Source organism: Labrus mixtus, chromosome 2, assembly GCF_963584025.1.
Source record: "Labrus mixtus chromosome 2, fLabMix1.1, whole genome shotgun sequence".
Lineage (NCBI taxonomy): Eukaryota > Metazoa > Chordata > Actinopteri > Labriformes > Labridae > Labrus > Labrus mixtus.
The window spans coordinates 12,254,540-12,275,085 of NC_083613.1; the positions used below are offsets into that span (position 1 = coordinate 12,254,540).

The window sequence follows — 20,546 nt, forward strand, 5'->3', positions numbered from 1 at the left end:
CCCGGGTTGCCCGACCTGAAGGACTTTAGTATCTGTACATGGAGTGTGACCTAACCACTGGGCCATCTGTGCCCTGGAGTCATGAAAACGCTGAACTGATCTGGTTGTCTGTAGGAAACGGACGCTGCACGTTAAAATAACCGCCCGGTAACCACAGGCCCAGAATCTGCATTGCATGAATCGGCAGGGTCAAAGGTCAGACTCTGAAGAACGAATAAACACGGTCATGATCTGTTTTAACCATCTTTAATAAAACTGCGGATACGATGTGCTTTACAAAAGAAGCCGAGGGCGAGACACAGAAGAGATGAGAGAAATACAAACGATGATCACCGCAGACGACCTACACGTCCTCAGACGATCGGCTGCGTCTCTCTCAGCAGCCACTCCAGCGCCTCCTTCCTGCCCTGCCTCTCCAGCTCGCCGCAGACCACCTCCCGACACTTCCTGTGGTACTCGTTCACCCAGTCGCGCTGCAGGACAGACACGGGAGGACGACAACCAGGAGACTTTATTTAAAGAGGCTATATGTAACTTTTTACATGATTAATTCGTTTTTTATCGCCCATTAATAAGCGAAAAGTTAACTGATGTGAAAAAGTAGATGTTCACTGTCTATCTGTGTTGCCTGTATAAAAAGTTTCCCCGGGCAAGTTCTCAACGTCCTCCTCACTCCGCTCCGCTTCCAGAGATCAACAGTACAAACTCATCACACACTCCTGCTCTCAGCCAGTTCCTGAAGAGACTGTCGTTTGTAGGATGGAGAATGAATACAGACACACAGACTCCTTCACAGACTTTCACATGCGTATGACCTCTTGCCTCCTCTGTAAACATTATGCCGGTAAATATTCAGTGTTTCGCGGCCGATGATGATGCTCATTTGTGTACGTACGAGCACGTATGACGAGCATGCGAGGGAGAGCGAGCAACAGGTTACTGGTGCAGTTCGCCTAACAGCCATGCGGTATCGGTACAAACGCAGTATTTATGAAAGTTACATATAGCCCCTTTAAGAGTTCAAATCTAAATGTTGATGTTGTGTTATTTTATTTTGAAGGATTTATCACGTCATCAATAAAAACCTTTGAGACGGACGTTAAGTTTGAGGACTGGAAGCACACAGGAAACAGGAAACAGGAAGCTCTTACCTCCTTCTGAGTGAGCAGCTCCGTGTTCATCATCTTCACTTGGAGAGGAACCAGAGTGAGCGGCTCGAACGTCAGACTGCCTCGGTTTCTGTAGTTGTACTGAACACACAAACACACACATCTTTAAAAAAGGGTAGTCAAATGGTTCACATTTTAATCGCTAAATTTCAATAGTTAATCACCATGAATCGCATTTTTAATTGAATGTTTTAAACTCCAATATTTTGCATTTAAAATAAAACTTGTTAGGCTTTTATTTTGAAGTTTTGTCCTGTCTTTAGCTGAGAGTACTTTACCTAAATGAAGTAAGGCGCTAAAGTGAGGTCACTGCTGACGAAGCAGCAGGAGCAACTCCGGGTTAAGTGTCTTGCCCAAGGACACATCGGACATGTGGCTGCAGGAGCTGGGGATCGAACCCCAGACCTTTCAATGGAGAGACGGACGACTTTACCACTGAGCCACAGCTGCCGCAGCGATGCCCTGTCCCAGCTTATTTCGTCTTTGTGTTATTTAAACCCAACATGTGCTGCTCCAGAACTTTTTAAAAATCATCACTTCCTGTTTTTATTCATATAAACACGACGCAGCAACTTTTTAGGAGTTGAAGTTGAAGTATTACACCGGTGTTACGCACACAAAGACGACTCCTGGGCAAACCACCTGTGTATATCTGTGGCAGCCCAGGTGTCATTTTTGACCTTTTTTTTGTCTTACCATAAAATCAATGCATGCAAGAGAGAGAGAGGGAGATAGAGAGAGAGAGAGAGAGAGAGAGAGACAGAGAGAGAGAGAGAGAGAGAGACAGAGAGAGAGCGAGAGGGAGAGCGAACGAGACAGACAGAGAGAGCGAGAGAGAGAGAGAGAGAGGGAGAGAGAGGGAGAGCGAACGAGACAGACAGAGAGAGAGACAGAGAGAGCGAGAGAGAGAGAGAGACAGAGAGAGCGAGAGAAAGAGAGAGAGAGTCCGCTGACCGTACGTCTCTCTCTTAACTGGAACGATCAAGCTGATCCCCGATGTGATAACTGAGTATCGAGTGAAACATTCAAAACACAGGTAACGGACTTGAGCGTCTCTAACGTACTGATGGTGAATACTGTCAAAAGAGGCGGGACAAGCCGGGTCGCTCTGTGTGCGAGGGAGGAGGAGCCGGTATGTGTGGTGTGTCAGCACAGGTTGAGCGTGGCTCTGTGGGAAACGCTGATTTCACATCATTCCTTCTCCTGTCTCTGTGTTTCTACTTCCCCATGGCGACCTGCGCTCCATGACACGACTTACTTTGGGCTTCGTTGGGATAACCAGGACCACGTTTTCTATACGGATGCCGAAAGATCCGTCTTCATAGTAACCGGGCTCTAGAAGGAAAAAGGATGAATTAAAACACAGAAAACGGAAACTCAGCCAGTTTTGTCTCATTCTTCATCCAGTGTTTCCTAAAATAAATGTTCGACTGAAAGGCAGGGGTGGTCATTTTAGAATTTTGAAAGTAGCATTCCCTCAGTGGTCTGTCTGCACCCCCTCCCCTCTGTGCTCCCTCTAAAGCCACGCCCCCTCCCCTCTGTGCTCCCCTAAAGCCACGCCCCACCCCTATGTGATACCTCTAAAGCCAAGCCCCCCTCTGTGCTCCCTCGAAAGCCCCTCCCCCTCCACCTCTGTCCTCCCTCTAAAACCACGCCCCCTCTGTGCTTCCTCTAAAGCCACGCCCCTCCACTATGTGTTCCCTCTAAAGCCACGCCCCCTCTGTGCTTACTCTAAAGCCACATCCCTCCCCCTATGTGATACCTCTAAAGCCATGCCCCCTCTGTGCTCCCTCTAAAGCCACGCATCTAAAGAATCTTTAAAAAAAGGATCTGGAGGAAATGATCAACCCTGCCTTTAATGCAACATGTGTTTCACATTTCTTTATCTCCCTCCTGAAGTCTTTGGGACTGATGATATTTTCTCTTTGTTGGGTTGCCTCCATTATTAAGATCTGCTGATTAACCTTCTTAAAGAAGAAACAACTTCTGAAACATAAAGTCTGCAGACATTCTGTCACACCATGTTTTCAAACTTTGAGGATGAAAACAACTTTCACTAAACCAGTAGGTGGCGTTGACGGGCCGCGGCGCCCATTGACTATGTGTAAATTGGCAGCAACAGGGGGGTGAAGAAGCTGACGTATTTTCATAGCAGGGTTAAAGTGACTCTCTCTGATCTTATTCTTCTGCGTCACACAGATTTAATTTGTAAGTTTTATAAAGTTTGAATCCAGCGTGTCGTACCGTCACTGACGATCATGCCGGACTCGAGAGGTTCATCGGCGAAGGTCTTGTAGCTGATGCCGCACGGGCCCTCGTGGACGTTGAGGAAGCAGCCCACACCGTGTCCCGTCCCGTGAAGGTAGTCCAGCCCCGACTCCCACAGAGCGGCACGGGCGAACGAATCCAACAGGTGTCCTGTGGAGGGAGCGGGATAGAAGTTAAAGAATAGAACTGTTTTGATCTGAGAGTCCAATCTATGCTGCTCATGTGACAGAGAGAGGGAGGAGCCTGTTCTCCTTCAGATGGTTAAAGTCAGATCTTGGAGGCTGACTTGAAGTTTGACCTCCGCCCACCACGTCTCTCTCATCTTAACAATCCAACACGCCTCCTTGAGATCTGTAACACGGCTCTGTGAACATACAAGATCGACCACGCTTGAGTGACCACACAAGTCTCTGCTCACCTTTCGTTCCGTTGGGGAAGACGGCAGCGCTGACAGCTATGTGTCCCTTCAGCACGTAGGTGAAGCACTCCTGCAGGAAACAAGAAACAAGAGAGAATTAGGAAGAGGAAACTACTTCCTGGTTAGCTTTGAGACAATTTCTCGACCCCTGCTGACAGAAACCGTCTTTACACATCTCGTTCTGTTCAGGGACAAAACGTGTTTTAATTTACTGTCTCACTCATCGACAATCTTTAAGAAGGAAGGCGTCAAACACAGACTGCTTCAGCTGCTGTCACCTACCCCGTGGCAGCATATTCACCTTAAAAAAAGTCATGTTTGCTTGTGAATTAATTTCAGCCGGTTTCATTAGCGCCTTAAAGGTCACATATCCTCCTCCTCTTCAACCAGTGTAAATAGGTCTCAGAGCTCCTCAAAACATATTAACAAAAAGTATTTGATCATGTCTATAAACCCCTCTATTTCAGCCCTGCTCAGAACAGGCTGTTTCTGTGTATGTACCTTTAAATGTAAATGAGCTGTGTCTGACCACGCCCCCTCTCTGGAAGGGCTCGGGTGTCTCGGTCTTTCTCGCTCCATGTCCTATTGTTTACAGTGAGAAGGCAGACTCAGAGGGCAGAACAAACACCTAGCTGTGGGAGTGTCACCCACCCGGGGGAGGGGCTACTGCCCTTTGTGATGTCATGAAGGGAAAATCTCCAAACGGCCTGTTTGAGCACACTTTTTCTGAAAAGTGGAGCAGGTAGTAGAACCATTTTCTCATCATTGGGGGATTTGTAGACATGAGAGGGGTCAGATTTGAACCTGGGCTGCCCTTGTACATGGGGCATGTGCACTAACCACTAGGCTACCATACTTCTCTCTGCAGACTCTGTACCTAGAGATGAGTCGAGCCTTGCTTCAATCAAATTGAAAGAGGAAATGGAACTTGAGGAAACTCAAAAAATGTACCTTCTCAAAAGCAGACGGCGTCCCAAAGTGCATGGTGCGTGTGACGTCGGTGGTTCCATCCCTGCCGAGGACAGAAGAAGAAGGAGCAGGTGAATGAAGGTAATGAACAGAGAAGGTCACCGGTTCCTTTCTCTGAATTAAATGAGCGGTGCAGCAGTTGATGCATTAAGATCCTCCGCCACAGTTTGGACCGCCTGTGATCCGAGCATGTTCTTAAAGGTGTTAAATACATTTACTGCAGAGTCTCAGTGAAGACAAGGCGGCGTTGAAGGAGGCGTTTAAGGCGTGCTACACACGAGACGATTCGAGGATTCTGTCACAAAACCTCGTCATCCCATCTGTGAGACTTGTGATCCGTTGCACCCCAAAAACAATAGAGCTCAACAGTTTGGTTCAGGAAGTAAAAAAGTTCATTTTCTCCATAGCGGATTTCATTATTAGCCATGATGTCATAACCATCACAGGTAGACTGACCACGAGCTACCTGAATGTGAAACGATGGTTAATGCTCCTGTTCGTCTGATACCAACTTTTAAGAACAACACTTTGTTGTTGTTATTCACGATATCGGGGAAAATAACTACACTACCCACGATCATAGAGTGTCACAGCTACGTCTCTGATTGGTGGAGCTCTCTGTTACCATGGCAATGTTTCCCGCCCCTCGTCAGCCTAGCTAGTTGGTTAGCTAACACGGACCGTACTAATGACCTTGTTATGCCGCAGTGAATGTAATTGATATATCAAGAAGAGGAATCATTTGCAAAGGATTGTGGGATGTGTAGTTTTTAGACTCCGTACACAGTCTTGTCCCTTTTTTCTGTTTTTTAAAGTCGTTTTGACGCTGAATCAAATGCTTTATGGTCACGAGTATTGGGGTCGCTGGTTGTCATGGTTACAGGCTCGGATGTCTTGATCTTAAGATTTTGTGAAACTTCAACCGAGGATTTGAACGGAGGAGATGTACTTCCTGAACCAGAGCTGCCGACAAAGTGGGCGGGACTGTTGAGCTGTACGCATACAGAGAAAGTGCTCGTCATGAACGCTGGTCATTTTATTTACACGTATTGCGCTCCGGAGTCGATCAGGTAGACCTCGTTCAGAGAGAGGGTTCTGTTGGTTTCAGGTAGGGGTCTAAAAAAGAGAAACACAAAGGACAGGATGAAGTATTCTTCCATTATCAAACAGGAAGAGGTACACGGGTGTGTGTGAGTCGGCTACCTGTAATGTATGATCGCTCCGTTTGGACCCACGCTGGAGATGGTCGGGAAACTGAGGCCCACAAATTCTTTCTGCTGACTGGAAGAGAAGGAGAACATTCAGGAACATCAAGAAGAACACACTGGATGTGTGGTCTGGTTGTGTCAGGGCTGCTGCACACTCACATCAACTTTAAGACCCAAACAAACACAAATGAAAACCTTTGTCCTTCATGGATTTTAAGGGACTAAACAGCTCTGATTCCCAGAATCCGAAGGGTTAAAGCTTTTTGCATATTTCAGCTGCGGCCTTCAGGACACAGGTGCAGAATAACCCTGAGCTGAAACATCATACATGCATGGAAAATCACTCATCCCTGATGCCGTGAAATGTCTCAGTCAGCTGTTGGGCGCTTGGTGGACTTGTGGTTAGTTCATGTGTGCGGGGGCTGTGGTCCTCCGGGCGGGCAGCCCAGGTTCGGGCTTGGCCTGTTCGGCTCCTTCCCGTCATTCCTCTCTCTCTGATTCCTGACTTGATCTTCTGTCCCGGCTTCAGGAACGACAGCTGCTGAAGTCTGAATCAAGCCTGCTGTCTCGGCACGCTGCCATGTGCCTTTCTTTCTTCTCAGACTTTGATGATACATAAAAAACACAAAGTGCTCCTTCTACTGCAGCTTCGAGTGTGCTTATTATACGGGCAAACCGGAGCTCACACATACTGACCGATTTAACCTGCAGAATGATGGTTACCCTCTATGACCACTAGATGGGGCTATAACTCCAGTAGTGTCACTTTCACAAACAGCATCATGTGTTATTTTAAAGCATGAACGCCTACATGATGTCAAACTGGACGAGCTCATCAAACAAACCAGGAAATCCAAATAAATAAAAACCACCCACCTGCGAAATTCTTCGGCCTTATCTGCAGCAGAGATCTCCGTCACAGTGCCTTTAGGAATCTATCGAAACAAATCACACAACAATCTCAGAGGTCAGTCATGAAGAAAGGCTTAAAATAACACCAGCGTCTCCTACAGATGAAGCCGGGTTACATATCAACCTTCACCTGAAGGAAGGTTACTACACTAACGCTCCGAGTTTTTAATACGTATGTTTTCATGTATTAGACGTCTTTATCAACTCATTATTAATGTCAGGAAGAGTCTTTGTGGTCTTTAAATATCTGTAATCAGAGTTTCATTGGTACAAGAGAACTACAAGATCACAGGAGAACTACAAGATCACAGGAGAACTACAAGATCAGAGGAAAACTACAAGATCACAAGAGAACTACAAGATCACAAGAGAACTACAAGATCACAGGAGAACTACAAGATCACAGGAGAACTACAAGATCAGAGGAAAACTACAAGATCACAAGAGAACTACAAGATCACAAGAGAACTACAAGATCACAGGAGAACTACAATATCACAAGAGAACTACAAGATCAGAGGAAAACTACAAGATCAGAGGAAAACTACAAGATCACAAGAGAACTACAAGATCACAGGAGAACTACAAGATCACAGGAGAACTGCAAGATCACAGGAGAACTACAAGATCACAGGAGAACTACAATATCACAAGAGAACTACAAGATCAGAGGAAAACTACAAGATCACAAGAGAACTACAAGATCACAGGAGAACTACAAGATCACAGGAGAACTACAAGATCACATGAGAACTACAAGATCACAGGAGAGCTACAAGATCACAAGAGAACTACAAGATCACAGGAGAACTGCAAGATCACAGGAGAACTACAAGATCACAGGAGAACTGCAAGATCACAGGAGAACTACAAGATCACAGGAGAACTACAATATCACAAGAGAACTACAAGATCAGAGGAAAACTACAAGATCACAAGAGAACTACAAGATCACAAGAGAACTACAAGATCAGAGGAAAACTACAAGATCACAAGAGAACTACAAGATCACAAGAGAACTACAAGATCACAAGAGAACTACAGGATCACATGAGAACTACAAGATCACAAGAGAACTACAAGATCACAGGAGAACTACAGGATCACATGAGAACTACAAGATCACAGGAGAACTACAAGACCACAGCAGAACTACAAGATCACAGGAGAACTACAGGATCACATGAGAACTACAAGATCACAAGAGAACTACAAGATCACAGGAGAACTACAGGATCACGAGAACTACAAGATCACAAGAGAACTACAAGATCACAGGAGAACTACAGGATCACATGAGAACTACAAGATCACAAGAGAACTACAAGATCACAGGAGAACTACAGGATCACATGAGAACTACAAGATCACAAGAGAACTACAAGATCACAGGAGAACTACAGGATCACTTGAGAACTACAAGATCACAGGAGAACTACAAGATCACAGGAGAACTACAAGATCACAGGAGAACTACAAGATCATAAAGAGAACTACAAGATCACAGGAGAACTACAAGATATATATTGTGCTCTGTCACAAAAAGACAAGAGTGTATGTCTGCAGCCCTGGATGCTCTCGCCTGGTGGCCTGAAGCCGCGCCCCCTGAGCTTCTAATTTTAAAAATAAATCTCCGGAAATCATGCAATTGAATTGTCACATGTGATATATTACAAACATACTAGGTGCTTATGCATATACATTCAAGACTAAATAGAAAATAAGCAATTTCGCCATTCTTATGTGCTGTGTATGTACTCACACATGCTCTTGTCTTCTTTTGGCGCGGCGTTAATGTTGGAATTAATGCGCGAGTTCGGAAACTGCTTCTTGACCCAGCACACTTGCTGTTATAAATTTCTGGAGGAGCGACATCACATGAGACGAGAGCCATGACACAAGAGAGCGCCAGCGCTGCAGCCATACCCATCTCTAAAAAGACAGGCCCCGGCGCTTGCTGTGGAAACAGGCGCATTGAATAGAGTGGGCACCATTTTACCCAATGGTGCCGTAGCGCGTGCACGGAGAATGTGGAAATTGGCAGTTTTCAATGAATACATTTTGAAAAAACTAACATAAATCCTGATATGAATCAAGGGTTCGAACCGTTTGGGCTACAAGCACTAATAAAGTCTCGTTTGAAAACTAAGGCTCCGTAGTTTCAGAATGTGAATAGAAGATCTAAAAAGGAAACGCCAAAGAAAATTATTTAAATACCTCCTTTTCCAACCAAGCGAAGAGTTCACAGAGCGCGACTGCATCTTTGATCTGCGGGGGGGAAAGAGCAGAGTCAATCACTGTGTGTTTGTAAAGACGTCATAAAGTCAGCTGGAGGTCCAAAGGGTCTTACATGAGCCATCTTCATGCCCTGGATCTCGCTGGCGTTCTTCACGGCCTTGGCGAGGCAGAGAGGGGTGTAGGGGATGGGGGACCTGTGGGCCTGAAACAGATCAAACAGGAACCATTACAGTCTGAAAAAGGAGAAATACATCAGAGTAAACAATCAGCTCCCCGTCTGGGATCGGTGTCTCACCTTGGGGATGACCTGCGTGAGCGCGCAGCTGGCTCTGTCGCAGATCCACACCTTGTCTTTGGGGCCGTGTGCGGCGCAGATGGCCTGCAGCTCGGTGTAGACCGACTCGTACGGGAACGTGTGGATGCTCAGCTCCGACTTGCTGGGAGAGTCCAGCTGCAGATGGTCTCTCAACGCGGGATTGGAGAGACGCTTCAAGTCCACAAAAAGCCTGCAGCGAGGAGAGGAGGGTCAGTGAAGGAGAATGCTGAAAACCCAGTACCTACATGTGCTCCTGGTACAAGACTCCCATCAGTTTTTAGACTTCCACAAGGAGGTTTACCTTATTGTGTTCATCCCCACGATGGCATAAGCAAAGAACACCGGGTTGTACTCGATGTCTGCACCTCGCAGGTTGAAAAGCCCTAAAAGGAGATAATTGATATTTGTTATCACAGCGACAGTGTCCACTAAAAAACATCTCTCCTGTTTTTAACCCTCCATGTAAAGTGACACAACAGCAATACATGTCTCAAACAAGATATACAGAAAAGAAAATCCTAGCACCCAATATCAGGACATTTCTTCTTTTAAAGGTCCAATCAGTAAGATGTGTAGTGAGTGAAATGATAAAGTGAGCTTACTATATGATCAGACATTAAGTGCTGGCTTCTCTGACAACAATGCAGCAGCCAGTATGTCCTCCTTCTAACTTTAGATTCTGGTCCTGAATGCTCTGGATTTGTTTAGACCAGAGAAGGTAGGCGGTTTTAAGTTATCAGGTCAAACCAACAGGTGTTGCAGCGATGGAAGCGGGCAAGAGAACTGGTTCAGATAGAAGTGATTGTACCCGACCTAAAAAGCCTCTGCATGTTTCTAATAAGCTCCACGAGCAGAAACGTGCTCAAACTAGGATCAATATTGGAGATGCTTTTGAGAGAGGATAGAACGGAGAAAGGTTTACAGACCGATGCAGAGCTGGCTAAACACTAAAGTGTCCAACACATGGCAACCTGCGTGAGCATCGACTCTGGGGGGGGGGGGGGGGGGGAGACAGCTCTCTATGATGTTTAGAATTTAGACTGCAGTACCCATTTTAAACACTAGTAGGTCAGAGTGCAGATTGTAGTTGGGTGTTCTTGTAACTCAGACTGATTGAGTACGTGTGTGTGATCTCAGTCAGGTGGAACTCCTGCACAAGAAAATACGCTGGCCATGTTTCTGTACCGAGATGTTGCCAACAGATTTGTTGCAATGTGATCGTGCTCTCTTTATGACTGCAGATGTTTAATATTTAACTCTTAAGTACTTTTCTTTACTGTCCATCATTAAAATAAGATTGAGTGTCTCATTGTTAAAACCTGGTAGTACTGAAGATGTTGTCGTCTGCCTGGTGTTAAATATCGATGTTCTTCAGATACGCCGGTCATTAGCGGATGCCTGAGCAATCCCCCTCCCAGTTTATCACCCGTTGAAACCTTCTGGTCTGAAAGCGACCTGATGACAATCAACATCAGCGCCGCTCTAATGGAGACGAACTCTCAGACCAAAACAATCAGAAGCAAGAGCTCATCAGGCTCGCCTAACGAGGTGCTCAAACGACCACCTAGAGGGACACCCGTGCACCCCCAGGGTCCTTGGATCGTGATCTCCAAACAGGCTTATGTAACCGAGGTGACGTCGGGTGTGGCTGCTGCTTCTCTTGACGCGTGTCCAACATGTCTCAAACTTAGGGGAAATCTCCCCCCGGCGAGCGGGCAGCCCAGAGCTGTTATGTAACAGTTTTTAGATCCTTTGTGTCGTTACAGGAAAGAGGTCCACTTGACCTCTTTCCTGTAACTGCTGTCTCTTTAAAAGACTTATAGCTAGATACAGCTAAAGGCTTTGAAGGTGAAGTGTTGACACTGGACTTGTGAAACCAGTTTAAAGAAACTCCATCGTTTAGTGACTCATAAAGTTTCCTGTAAATATCTCGACCTTTAGCTTCAGAGGCGTTACCTTCACGTCACCTTCACCTTCAAAAACTTCCATCGCTGTGTTTAAATTCTTCCTCTACAGCAGCGTGTGTTTCTGAGAAATTAAAACTTACATGCAATCTCGTCCAGCGCCGTGGCGACAAACCAGGTGATCTTCCTCTCTGCCATTTTGGCTCGCAGCGCTGTGATCTTGTCCTGCCAGGACATACCTACAGGGAGACAGGAAGTCAGGAAGACAGGAAGTCAGGAAGACAGGGGCCCTTTCCGAATAGCCACAGTTCAGTAGGCAGTACGTACTTTTCAGTATACTGAACTTTCGTGGTGCATTTACGCAAATTAAACGTAAATCGTCACGTGCGCCTCCAAATCAAAACAAACGAGCGTGGATTAATTGAATAAATTTTTTATCTAGATTTAAAGTCCCGACTGAAATCGCTACTTTAAATTAACAACAGAAAATATAACAAATGTCTGCATTGTTATAAAACCTTTCCCCCTCTATTTAAATAATGATTTCACTATTTAAATGCGTCTTTATTGGTTTATTTTATATTCTGTATATTACTGTCTTTCATTTGTACTTTCCTTTATGTAGCCTACTGTAAGTTATTTAGTTATTTAATCTGTCTTTTACTTGATTCACATTGTGATATTGTTTTTTTTACCTGACTGTATATGCGCATTACTCTTCTTGAATAAAGATAAACAAAAAAAAAAACAATCACAAAAACGCTCCTGTATTTAAACTGTGTGTTTAATGATAGTAATTATTTAACAATCACTGACCAGTATAATCCAATCCCAGGGTGCGAAGCTGCGTGCTGGGTCTTTCTGGGCGGTCAATCCAGACCACATCAATCAGGTTATCCTGCACCGCCACCAGGGAGTGGCCTGCACTCGTCAGGGCCTTCGACATGTTCTTCCACTGATCTGAAACACAACGTGCACAAATAGAAGAAGATCTCCATTATTAATCTCTAAATGGGAAATTCTGTTTTAGAGGCATGCTGCACACACAGGCTGAAATACACACATGCACAAAAGACACGCAGTGATGGAGTGATGTCAGAGTGAGGGGGGGGCTGCACATCAAGGAGTGCCCCCCCCCAGCCGTTGGAGATTTGGGGCCTTGCTCAAGGGCCTGTCAGCAGTGCTCAGGAAGTGAACTGCCACCTCTCCGGGTACCAGACCAACTTCCAGACTTGCTCCACATTGGGACTTCAATGGACCACCAGACCCTCCTGTTCCCAACCCAAATCCCTTCAGACTAATAGAGCTTGAAAACACAAACTGTATTCTCTAAGGAACAGTTTTTGATTTCTTGAGCGTGTGAGCTGCTTCTGGTTTGTCTTAACCAGAGCTCATGTCCTGCTGTATCCTTGGAAGACTACAGGGTTCCTGCTCTGTTTTTCTGTCTTCTGCCCTCCTGTTTGTAACAACTTATCAAGAAGCTAAACTCACCTGCGGCAATGATCCAAGGATCGACTCCCACTTTAGAGTTCTCTGGCAGGACGCTGATCAGCCAGTCCTCCTGAGAGGGGGTCTCCTTCAGCCCTAGATAGGATTCAGAAACAATCATTATGAGAACCACAGAAGTCTTAAACATCTGAAGAGAGAGACACTGAGGAGGACACCGGGATCGCCGACAGGTTCAAACATTCTTACCGTCCCGTTGTGATTCAGACTAACCCCGACCCCCCCGTCAGGACTTTGAAACCTGAGAGCGAGTGGTGTGGACTGGACCTGGATGCACCGGCTCCGCGTTAGTTCAAACATGGCCTAGTTTGAACGTGTCTTGTCCGGGTTGTGTGCTCAGGAGCGCTTACGTTTGTGCACGGAGAATAAAAGAACTGCATGTCTGTCCTGTCGCTATGACAACTGTCGCTATGATAACTGTCTGTTGATAACAGTCTGATGTGTGATGTGTTTTCCCCCAGGCAGACACGGAGCAAAGATTTTTAACTTTGGGCACTTGAAGGGGGCCGCACAAAAGAAGGCGGAGTACTCGGGAAAAAAACGCTAGGTGGACACGGGGGGGATCAATTAGGCGGGACATCCTCCGTAAAACACAGCCGTCATGGCGCATCGTTTGGAAAGGATTATAACTTAGAGGATGAGGAGGAGTAGAGGGTTTAACGGTCTGTTTCCCGTTGCACTACAGAGAGCTGTTAAATCACCTTATGTTGTAGATGACCATTTCACCACTAGATGTCGCTGTTGTTATCTTACACACGCTGTAGATGAAGGTTGTAGCTGCTGCAGAGCCGATCAGATGCGAGAGGAAACGCTGGAACAAACACTGTGTTAAAAAAATGCTGCTCACTGATTGGCTGTAGGAAGTGAAAACAGTTTTACAGTTTACGACGTAAGATAAACCTTACGTTTCCATGGAAACCAAACGACAACACAACTCTGACTAGTTTCAACAAAGGGTTAAGTGAGGAACTTAAACTCGGCGGGCGCAACAGGACGCTGTCGTGCATACACTGAACTTCAAAAATAACCACGACTCTTAAAACGATAACCAACTGAAGGAGTGTGTGTTTAGGCGAACGCAACGTTACCAGCACCACGAGGAGGCAGTCATTGTTCTTCACGTGTGGGACTCACCCATCTTCATCAGGGTCCAGTTGTTGTCCATCTGCTGACTGGCCTGGAGGAAATATCTCCCATCAGTCCACATGGCGGCGTGCTGCTCAGTGACGATAGCGGTACCTGTGCATCACATCAACAGTTAGACACGGTGGAACGTGGACATCCTCTCCATCTTTTTCCTGCTCCACTTTTCAGAAAATGTGTGCTCAAACAGGCCGTTTGATGATTTTCCCTTCATGACATCACACAGGGCAGTAACCCCTCCCCCAGGTGGGTGACACTCCCACAGCTAGGTGTTTGTTCTGCCCTCTGAGTCTGCCTTCTCACCGTAAACAATAGGACATGGAGCGAGAAAGACCGAGACACCCAAGCCCTTCCAGAGAGGGGGCGTGGTCAGACACAGCTCATTTACATGTTTAAAGGTACAGACACAGAAACAGCCTGTTCTGAGCAGGGCCGAAGTCGTCCCTGGAAGTGGACACACGATAACTGCTGGTTTCAAAGAAATGTTCCCTGAGAAATATCTATCAGACGATGATTCCTGAATGGTCGAGACTATTTACCCCGACATAGGCAACCTTTGCGTACTGCCAAAGTAGGCCACCTCGCCTCAAAAGTAAGTAAATTGCTAATGACACCAGAGGCTTCTGGTCAAAAGAAATACTATTGGAACTCTGGGTGGCGTTTATATTATGTATATTACAGCTCTCACACACGATAAACATACCTGCAGAGCCATTAAATCCACAGATGAACTCACGCCTGCAGTCACAAGGAGCAATGTATTCACTCTGAAAGACACAGAGGGGTGAGAGAGAGAGAGAAAGAGAGAGAGAGAGATAGAGAGAAAGAGAGAGAGAGACAGAGAGAGAGAGAAAGAGACAGACAGAGAGAGAGACAGAGCGAGAGAGAAAGAGACAGAGAGAGAGACAGAGAGAGAGATAGAGAGAGAGAGAGAGAGAAAGAGACAGACAGAGAGAGAGAGAGAGACAGAGAGAGAGAGACAGAGAGACAGAGAGACAGAGAGAGAGAGACAGAGAGACAGAGAGAGAGAGAGACAGAGAGAGAGATAGCGAGAGAGAGAGAGACAGAGACAGAGAGAGAGAGATGGGCTTCATTAACAATCAGTGTGAAGTGGTCATCAACAAGTCAGACAGTTTAAATGCCACCTTTGCCTCTCTTGTGCAGGGAGAGGGCAAAACGAGGGGGGGAGGCTGTGGTCAAAGGGAGGGGGGATGGGAAAGGGGGGGGGGGGGGGGGGCTGATTAATGGAGAAGGTCAAGTCGAGATGCTCAGAAGTTAATCAGGACATAGTAACCAAAGTAAAGCGCTAACAGGTAGCTGGCGCACCGCTATAAACTTGAGCATACCTGTCTTAACGTTTGTTTCAGGATCTCATGCTGCCTTCAAGTGCTCCCCGGAAACGTCGTACTTAACAGTTGTGTGCAGTCGCAATGACGACATGCACGCATTCAAGTTCACTCGCAGAATGAATAACTTTGAACCAGCTTCAGGTAATCAATGTAAATAAACTCACCTGGCAGGATTAAAGTAAGTTTGATTGCTCGCTGCAGCTAACAGAAGCACGAACAGAGACGAACTAAACTACTATAAACAAAATATAAACTGTATTACTGTGTGTGTGTGTGTGTGTGTGCGCGAGTGTGTGCGAGTGTGTATGTTTGTGTCTCTGTGTGTGTGATCACTGACCTGGTGTGCGTCTCCAGACGGGACGATGTAGGCGTTTATGGGCTCAGAGAAGTATTTGCAGTTCTTCATGGCGTGCCGAAGCAGCCTGACCAGCTCTCCTGTGATCTTTGGAGACATGCTCGAGTCTGCGGAGAGAAAGAAGAGGACGCCATAATCATTTAAATCATACCTGAAACAAAGATACAACGCCGCTCATACAGGAGGCGAGCAGAGTGTCCAAAGTTCACATAAAGGGCCGTGTCACAGCGACTCTCTCAGGGGTCCTCTGAAGACCACCTGCTCGTCTACCTTACCTGACTTTTGGGACGCCATTTCTTCTTCAGGTGAGCGTAGCAGGACGCTGAGTTGACTGTTTCCTACCTGATGACTCATGTGGAGCTCAAAGTGTCATCTACACCTTTAATCTTTAACTCGTTATGTAACTATCGCACTAGTAAAACATTCCAAGAGCAGGAGAATCAGCTGGCGGCGTCAGCAGGTTGCTGACCTTTTACCACCGCCGTTATTTTCTCCAAACATCAGAATATCAGTGATTTCATTCACAAAGAGATACACAAGTTTTCCGCTGACCGGGAATCGAACCTGGTACCGCTACAGAAGTTTTGCCCTGACCGGGAATCAAACCCGGTACCGCTACAGAAGTTTTCCGCTGACTGGGAATTGAACCCGGGACTCCCCCCGCGCTGAGCCCTCCCAGCCATACAGGCAAATCCGCTGGCCGGAGGAACCGTCCGCCCGAACTCCGGCATGAAGCCGGCCGGCGGGGGCCCTCCGATGGCGGATCACGCTTGCCAGACAGAGAAACGTTCATAGACTCTTGATATGACTCATTGCTCATGAGGATCTCAGCGTATCAGGATACGACATCAGACCAACCAAAAAAAAAGATTTATGAAACAGAAGTGTCGGCCATTCTGAAAAGTTTGTTCATTCATGCCCTCAGTACGTAGTCGGGGATTATTTTGTAAATATATATTCTTTCCCTTAACTCAAAATCCATTCAGAAAAACCTGACATCGATTTTCCCCCCCGTAATGAAACTTCCCTCCTGTGGGGGGCGCTGTGGGAGCCGGCGTACTGTGATTCACGTTGTTCAGATGCTGCATTCAGGCGCTCCTCTGATGGTCCCATGCTGCATTCATGTGGTGTCGGATGCATCGGAAAAACAAGATTCTGAGTTGTAAAATGAAACATGAACGCCTGCTCAAGTCGGAACAACAAGTCGGACACTCCCGACGAGGAGCCCGACCCGCCCACATATTCGTCATCAATATGGCGGCTGGTAAATCTCAATTTAATTATCTTTTTTCTCTTCGTACCTTTTCTTTGGATTTTTATTTAATTTCATGTTGTACGTTAAAAATGAATTATATATAAAAATGTGCCAGGATGAACAAAATGTGATGAAATATGACAACTTGTAATGTAGTAACACAGCCTGCAAAAAAGTATTTTAAAGAAAACATGGCGGTTGAAAGATGTTTAGTTAACGTTAAAAACCTTTAATTAATTTACGTTTTGCACGTCAACATTTAGCTCAAATATAACTCGTTACAGAGACATTCACACGTCTTCTTCCTCGTAGTGTCCACGCTGTTTGTTGTTGTTTCAACGTTCAGATTTTACAAACTGAAGACGGAAGAACGACCTCAAAACCATGAAACTGGGACCATCGAGGAGCACCTGAATGCAGCACTGGTTTCTGAGTTGGGAAGTGGTTTTTTGCGTCTTCCCATTGACCGCCATGAGATGATGAGTATGACGTCAAGTTGGGAACCTTGTTCTTCCCCGAGTGTCCGAGTTGTTGTTCCGACTTGAGCAGGCATTCACGTTTCATTTTAAAACTCAGAAACTCGTTTTTTCCAACGTGTCCAGTCCGTCCAGTCCAACTCCTCGTGATGCAGGGAGAGTCCCCAGTCACCTCGACGTATCGTCGAATCAATATCAAGCCTTGATTCAAAGAATCGAAACCGAAAAGAAATGTGAGGTTCTTGACACCCAACCCTTTTAAATATGTCTAATTCATCTTACTATTACAAGTGAAATTAAAAAGAAATGACGAAAACTGCATAAAAACACAATAAATTAAAGTTTCATGTCAAAAAATAACCAACTTTCCCACGATATCCTTATTTTTTTAGATGCACCTGTAAAGGCCTGGGGGGGGGGACTGTGCAGTATCCACATCATCATCCACATCCACTGTGAGACGGTCGAAGTCGATGCTCGAGCCGACCAATCACAGCGCAGTATCTTCCACCGATGAGCGCCCCTATTGGCTAAACCCTCCGCATGCGATTGTTGTTTACAAGTTTGCATGAGAACAGGGGTCTCCAACCTTTTTTCATCTGAGAGCTACTTTCAAACAATTCAAGTGACCAAGGGCTACTTGCATCAAATCGCTTGCATTTATTTACATCGCTCAGCCGAATTAAGCTACTGTTTGTACATGTGTGAAATTCCAATAAGCCAATTCTTATCAATAATCTTAAATTCACATCAATGTCCAAGAAAACATTAGTACTTCATACTAGTTTTTAATGGGCCAAATATATGAATAGTGGGAAGAGGTGCATCTACCGTCGTCAGATTTTTATTTTTATTTTTAACACAGTCGGTCAACCTTCAGGCGAGCTACTGAAAACCTGCCCGCGGGCTACCAGTAGCTCCCGAGTTACCTGTTGGAGACCCCTGCTCTAGATAAATGATTCCACCTCTGTTGCTAACAGGAAATAAAGCGTTTGCTTCAAATACCCCGATAAAGAACTACGAAAACACGCCACTCGGTCACGCTTTTGTTCTTAATTCACACGTCACTGTTTTCAATATCAGCTCACTAAAAAAAACACACAATCACTGATTCATGTTCGTGGTGGGTGTGGTAGTAGGAGCACGCCGGTGTTTGCATGCACCCCGCAGGACAATGGGATTCCGACACTGCTCTGTATTTTGCATCCACTCATGTTTACGCATGCTCATTAAAACGCGTCTTCTACCGAGTGTATATAACAATAAGGACACTTCATGTTTACTCAGTATAAACCTCACATACTCTGTATTCACAGATCTGCACCCAGAATTAAGGTAATACCGTTTTAAACACTTCCGCGAGGAGCAGGCATTTAATAGCACGGGTGCATTTTTCTGCATAACACCGGCTAAATGGTTTGTAAGCTAACTAACTCTTCAGAATGTTTCTGCAGCTAGTTAGCGCTTTACAAACAGAATATATGAATGGGGGTTTGCTTTGGGACCACCAGTCGTTTCCCCCTCACTTGAAAAAAACATCAACATCCCTCCGTGCTGCTTCCTCTCATCAACAACAACAACCGGGGAGACGTTTACGTTAGCCCCGCCAGCTAACGCCGATGCTCCAGCCTACAGACACAACCAGAGACATGCTGAATACACACCCGGGGGTTTAGGTCTTGTGAATGTGGTTCTCGGGTCAGAAAAACGGCTCGCTCCTTCACCAGCTTGGACCTTGTGTTCATTTACGAAAGCAGGAGGCTGCCATTTCACTGTTGACGTCAGCGGTCACGTGGTTGCAGCTTCTTCCAGTAGACGCAGAGAGTTGCGGTCACGCCTCTTTTTTTTCTCTGCGTGAACCACCAACCAAAGAGAACAATAACAGGCTGCACGAGCCGAGCTCTGCAACAACCGTGGATGTGACTGTTTGTCATAGACCTGCGTGGAGCCTGCGTGGGGTCTGATGTTAAAGTGCTGTGCAGCGGAGTGATGCTATAAAGATGCTGAGACCATGAAAGGTACTAAAATATCACTCAAAGGTCATTACGTCACCACATCTTTCTAAACCCCCCCAACCCTTTTTTTGGTCATTCAGCGTTTTGTTTTGGCACTCTTTAACATTTTTTTTAAATGTTGCATTGAAACGCTCCTATTAGAATTTTTCAAAATAAAATATAAAATATGACTACATTATCAAAACGTCCGATGCAATTTCCCTTTGATTTTCTGAAAAGGTATTCGGTAAATTTAAATGAAAATAGTCATGGACTGAGCCAGGGACATGAGGAATGAGAATCCATTGAACGTTTCTGGCCACCTCTCCGAAGAATTTCAAAATAAAACATTAAATATGACTACATTAACAAAAACATCCGATTCAATTTGTGCAGATGTTCCCTTTCTGACTTTCTGTAATAGTATATATTAACATGGAAATGAGCATGGATTGAACCAGTGACATGTAGAATAAGTATCTATTGACATTTTCTCGTAACCATACAGATAGTTTAATTTTTTAAATAAAACAGACTACATTATCAAAACATTCCAATGCAATATTGCACGGATTGTCCCTTTAATTTTCTAAAAAAGTAAACAGTAAAATCATCTTAAACTGTACAGAGACACAGCTAGGGACATGTGATATAACAACCCATTGAAAATCTTTGTCACCTATCACAGATTTTTCAAAATAAAAGATTAAACATGACTACATTATCAAAGCGGAGCAATTTGTGCAGGTGTTCCCTTTAATTTCCTGAGAAAATAATCAGTAAATTTACATGAAACTTGGCATGGAATGAACCACGGACAAGTGGGATATGAATCCATTGAAAGTTTCTTGTCACCTATTAGATAATTTTTCAAAATAAAATATAAAGCATGACTACATAATCAAAGCGTCCAATGCAATTTGCACGGATTATCCCTTTAATTGTCTGAAAAACTATTCACTGAAATCATCTTAAACTGTACAGAGACACAGCCAGGCACATGTGGAGTGAAATTCATTTTCAAAATAAAACATTAAACACATCAGGCAAAACATCTGCAGCCAGA

The 20,546-nt window shown here is 45.2% G+C and overlaps 1 protein-coding gene across 2 annotated transcripts; it reads right to left on the minus strand.

Moving 5' to 3' along the window:
* Positions 1–220: 220 nt before the first annotated feature.
* On the minus strand, positions 221–19,301 carry xpnpep1 (X-prolyl aminopeptidase (aminopeptidase P) 1, soluble). Of its 2 annotated transcripts, none has more exons than XM_061064644.1 (20): positions 16,031–16,163; positions 15,738–15,862; positions 14,755–14,818; positions 14,043–14,147; positions 12,894–12,986; positions 12,219–12,362; positions 11,546–11,641; positions 9,800–9,881; positions 9,478–9,688; positions 9,295–9,384; positions 9,162–9,212; positions 6,909–6,967; positions 6,028–6,105; positions 5,869–5,940; positions 4,807–4,867; positions 3,856–3,925; positions 3,414–3,587; positions 2,428–2,504; positions 1,152–1,250; positions 221–473 (listed from the first exon to the last, which is right to left on the minus strand). In XM_061064644.1, the coding sequence occupies exons 1-20, from the start codon at positions 16,107–16,109 to the stop codon at positions 354–356; spliced, it is 1,950 nt and encodes a 649-aa protein (XP_060920627.1). In that variant the 5' UTR covers positions 16,110–16,163; the 3' UTR covers positions 221–353. The 2 variants fall into 2 exon arrangements, with proteins under 2 accessions (XP_060920627.1, XP_060920635.1); XM_061064652.1 differs by lacking the exon at positions 16,031–16,163 and adding an exon at positions 19,151–19,301 and having other exon boundaries at positions 222–473.
* Between the last annotated feature and the right edge of the window lie 1,245 nt (positions 19,302–20,546).

Excerpts from the sequence above, each read along its gene's own strand:
- xpnpep1 (XM_061064644.1), bottom strand. The coding sequence starts at position 16,109 with ATGAGTCATCAGGTAGGAAACAGTCAACTCAGCGTCCTGCTACGCTCA. Across the intron at positions 9,385-9,477 it reads TCACGCAGGTCATCCCCAAG|GCCCACAGGTCCCCCATCCC; the intron begins GTGAGACACCGA and ends GATCTGTTTCAG. Across the intron at positions 3,926-4,806 it reads CGCCGTCTGCTTTTGAGAAG|GAGTGCTTCACCTACGTGCT; the intron begins GTACATTTTTTG and ends TGTTTCCTGCAG.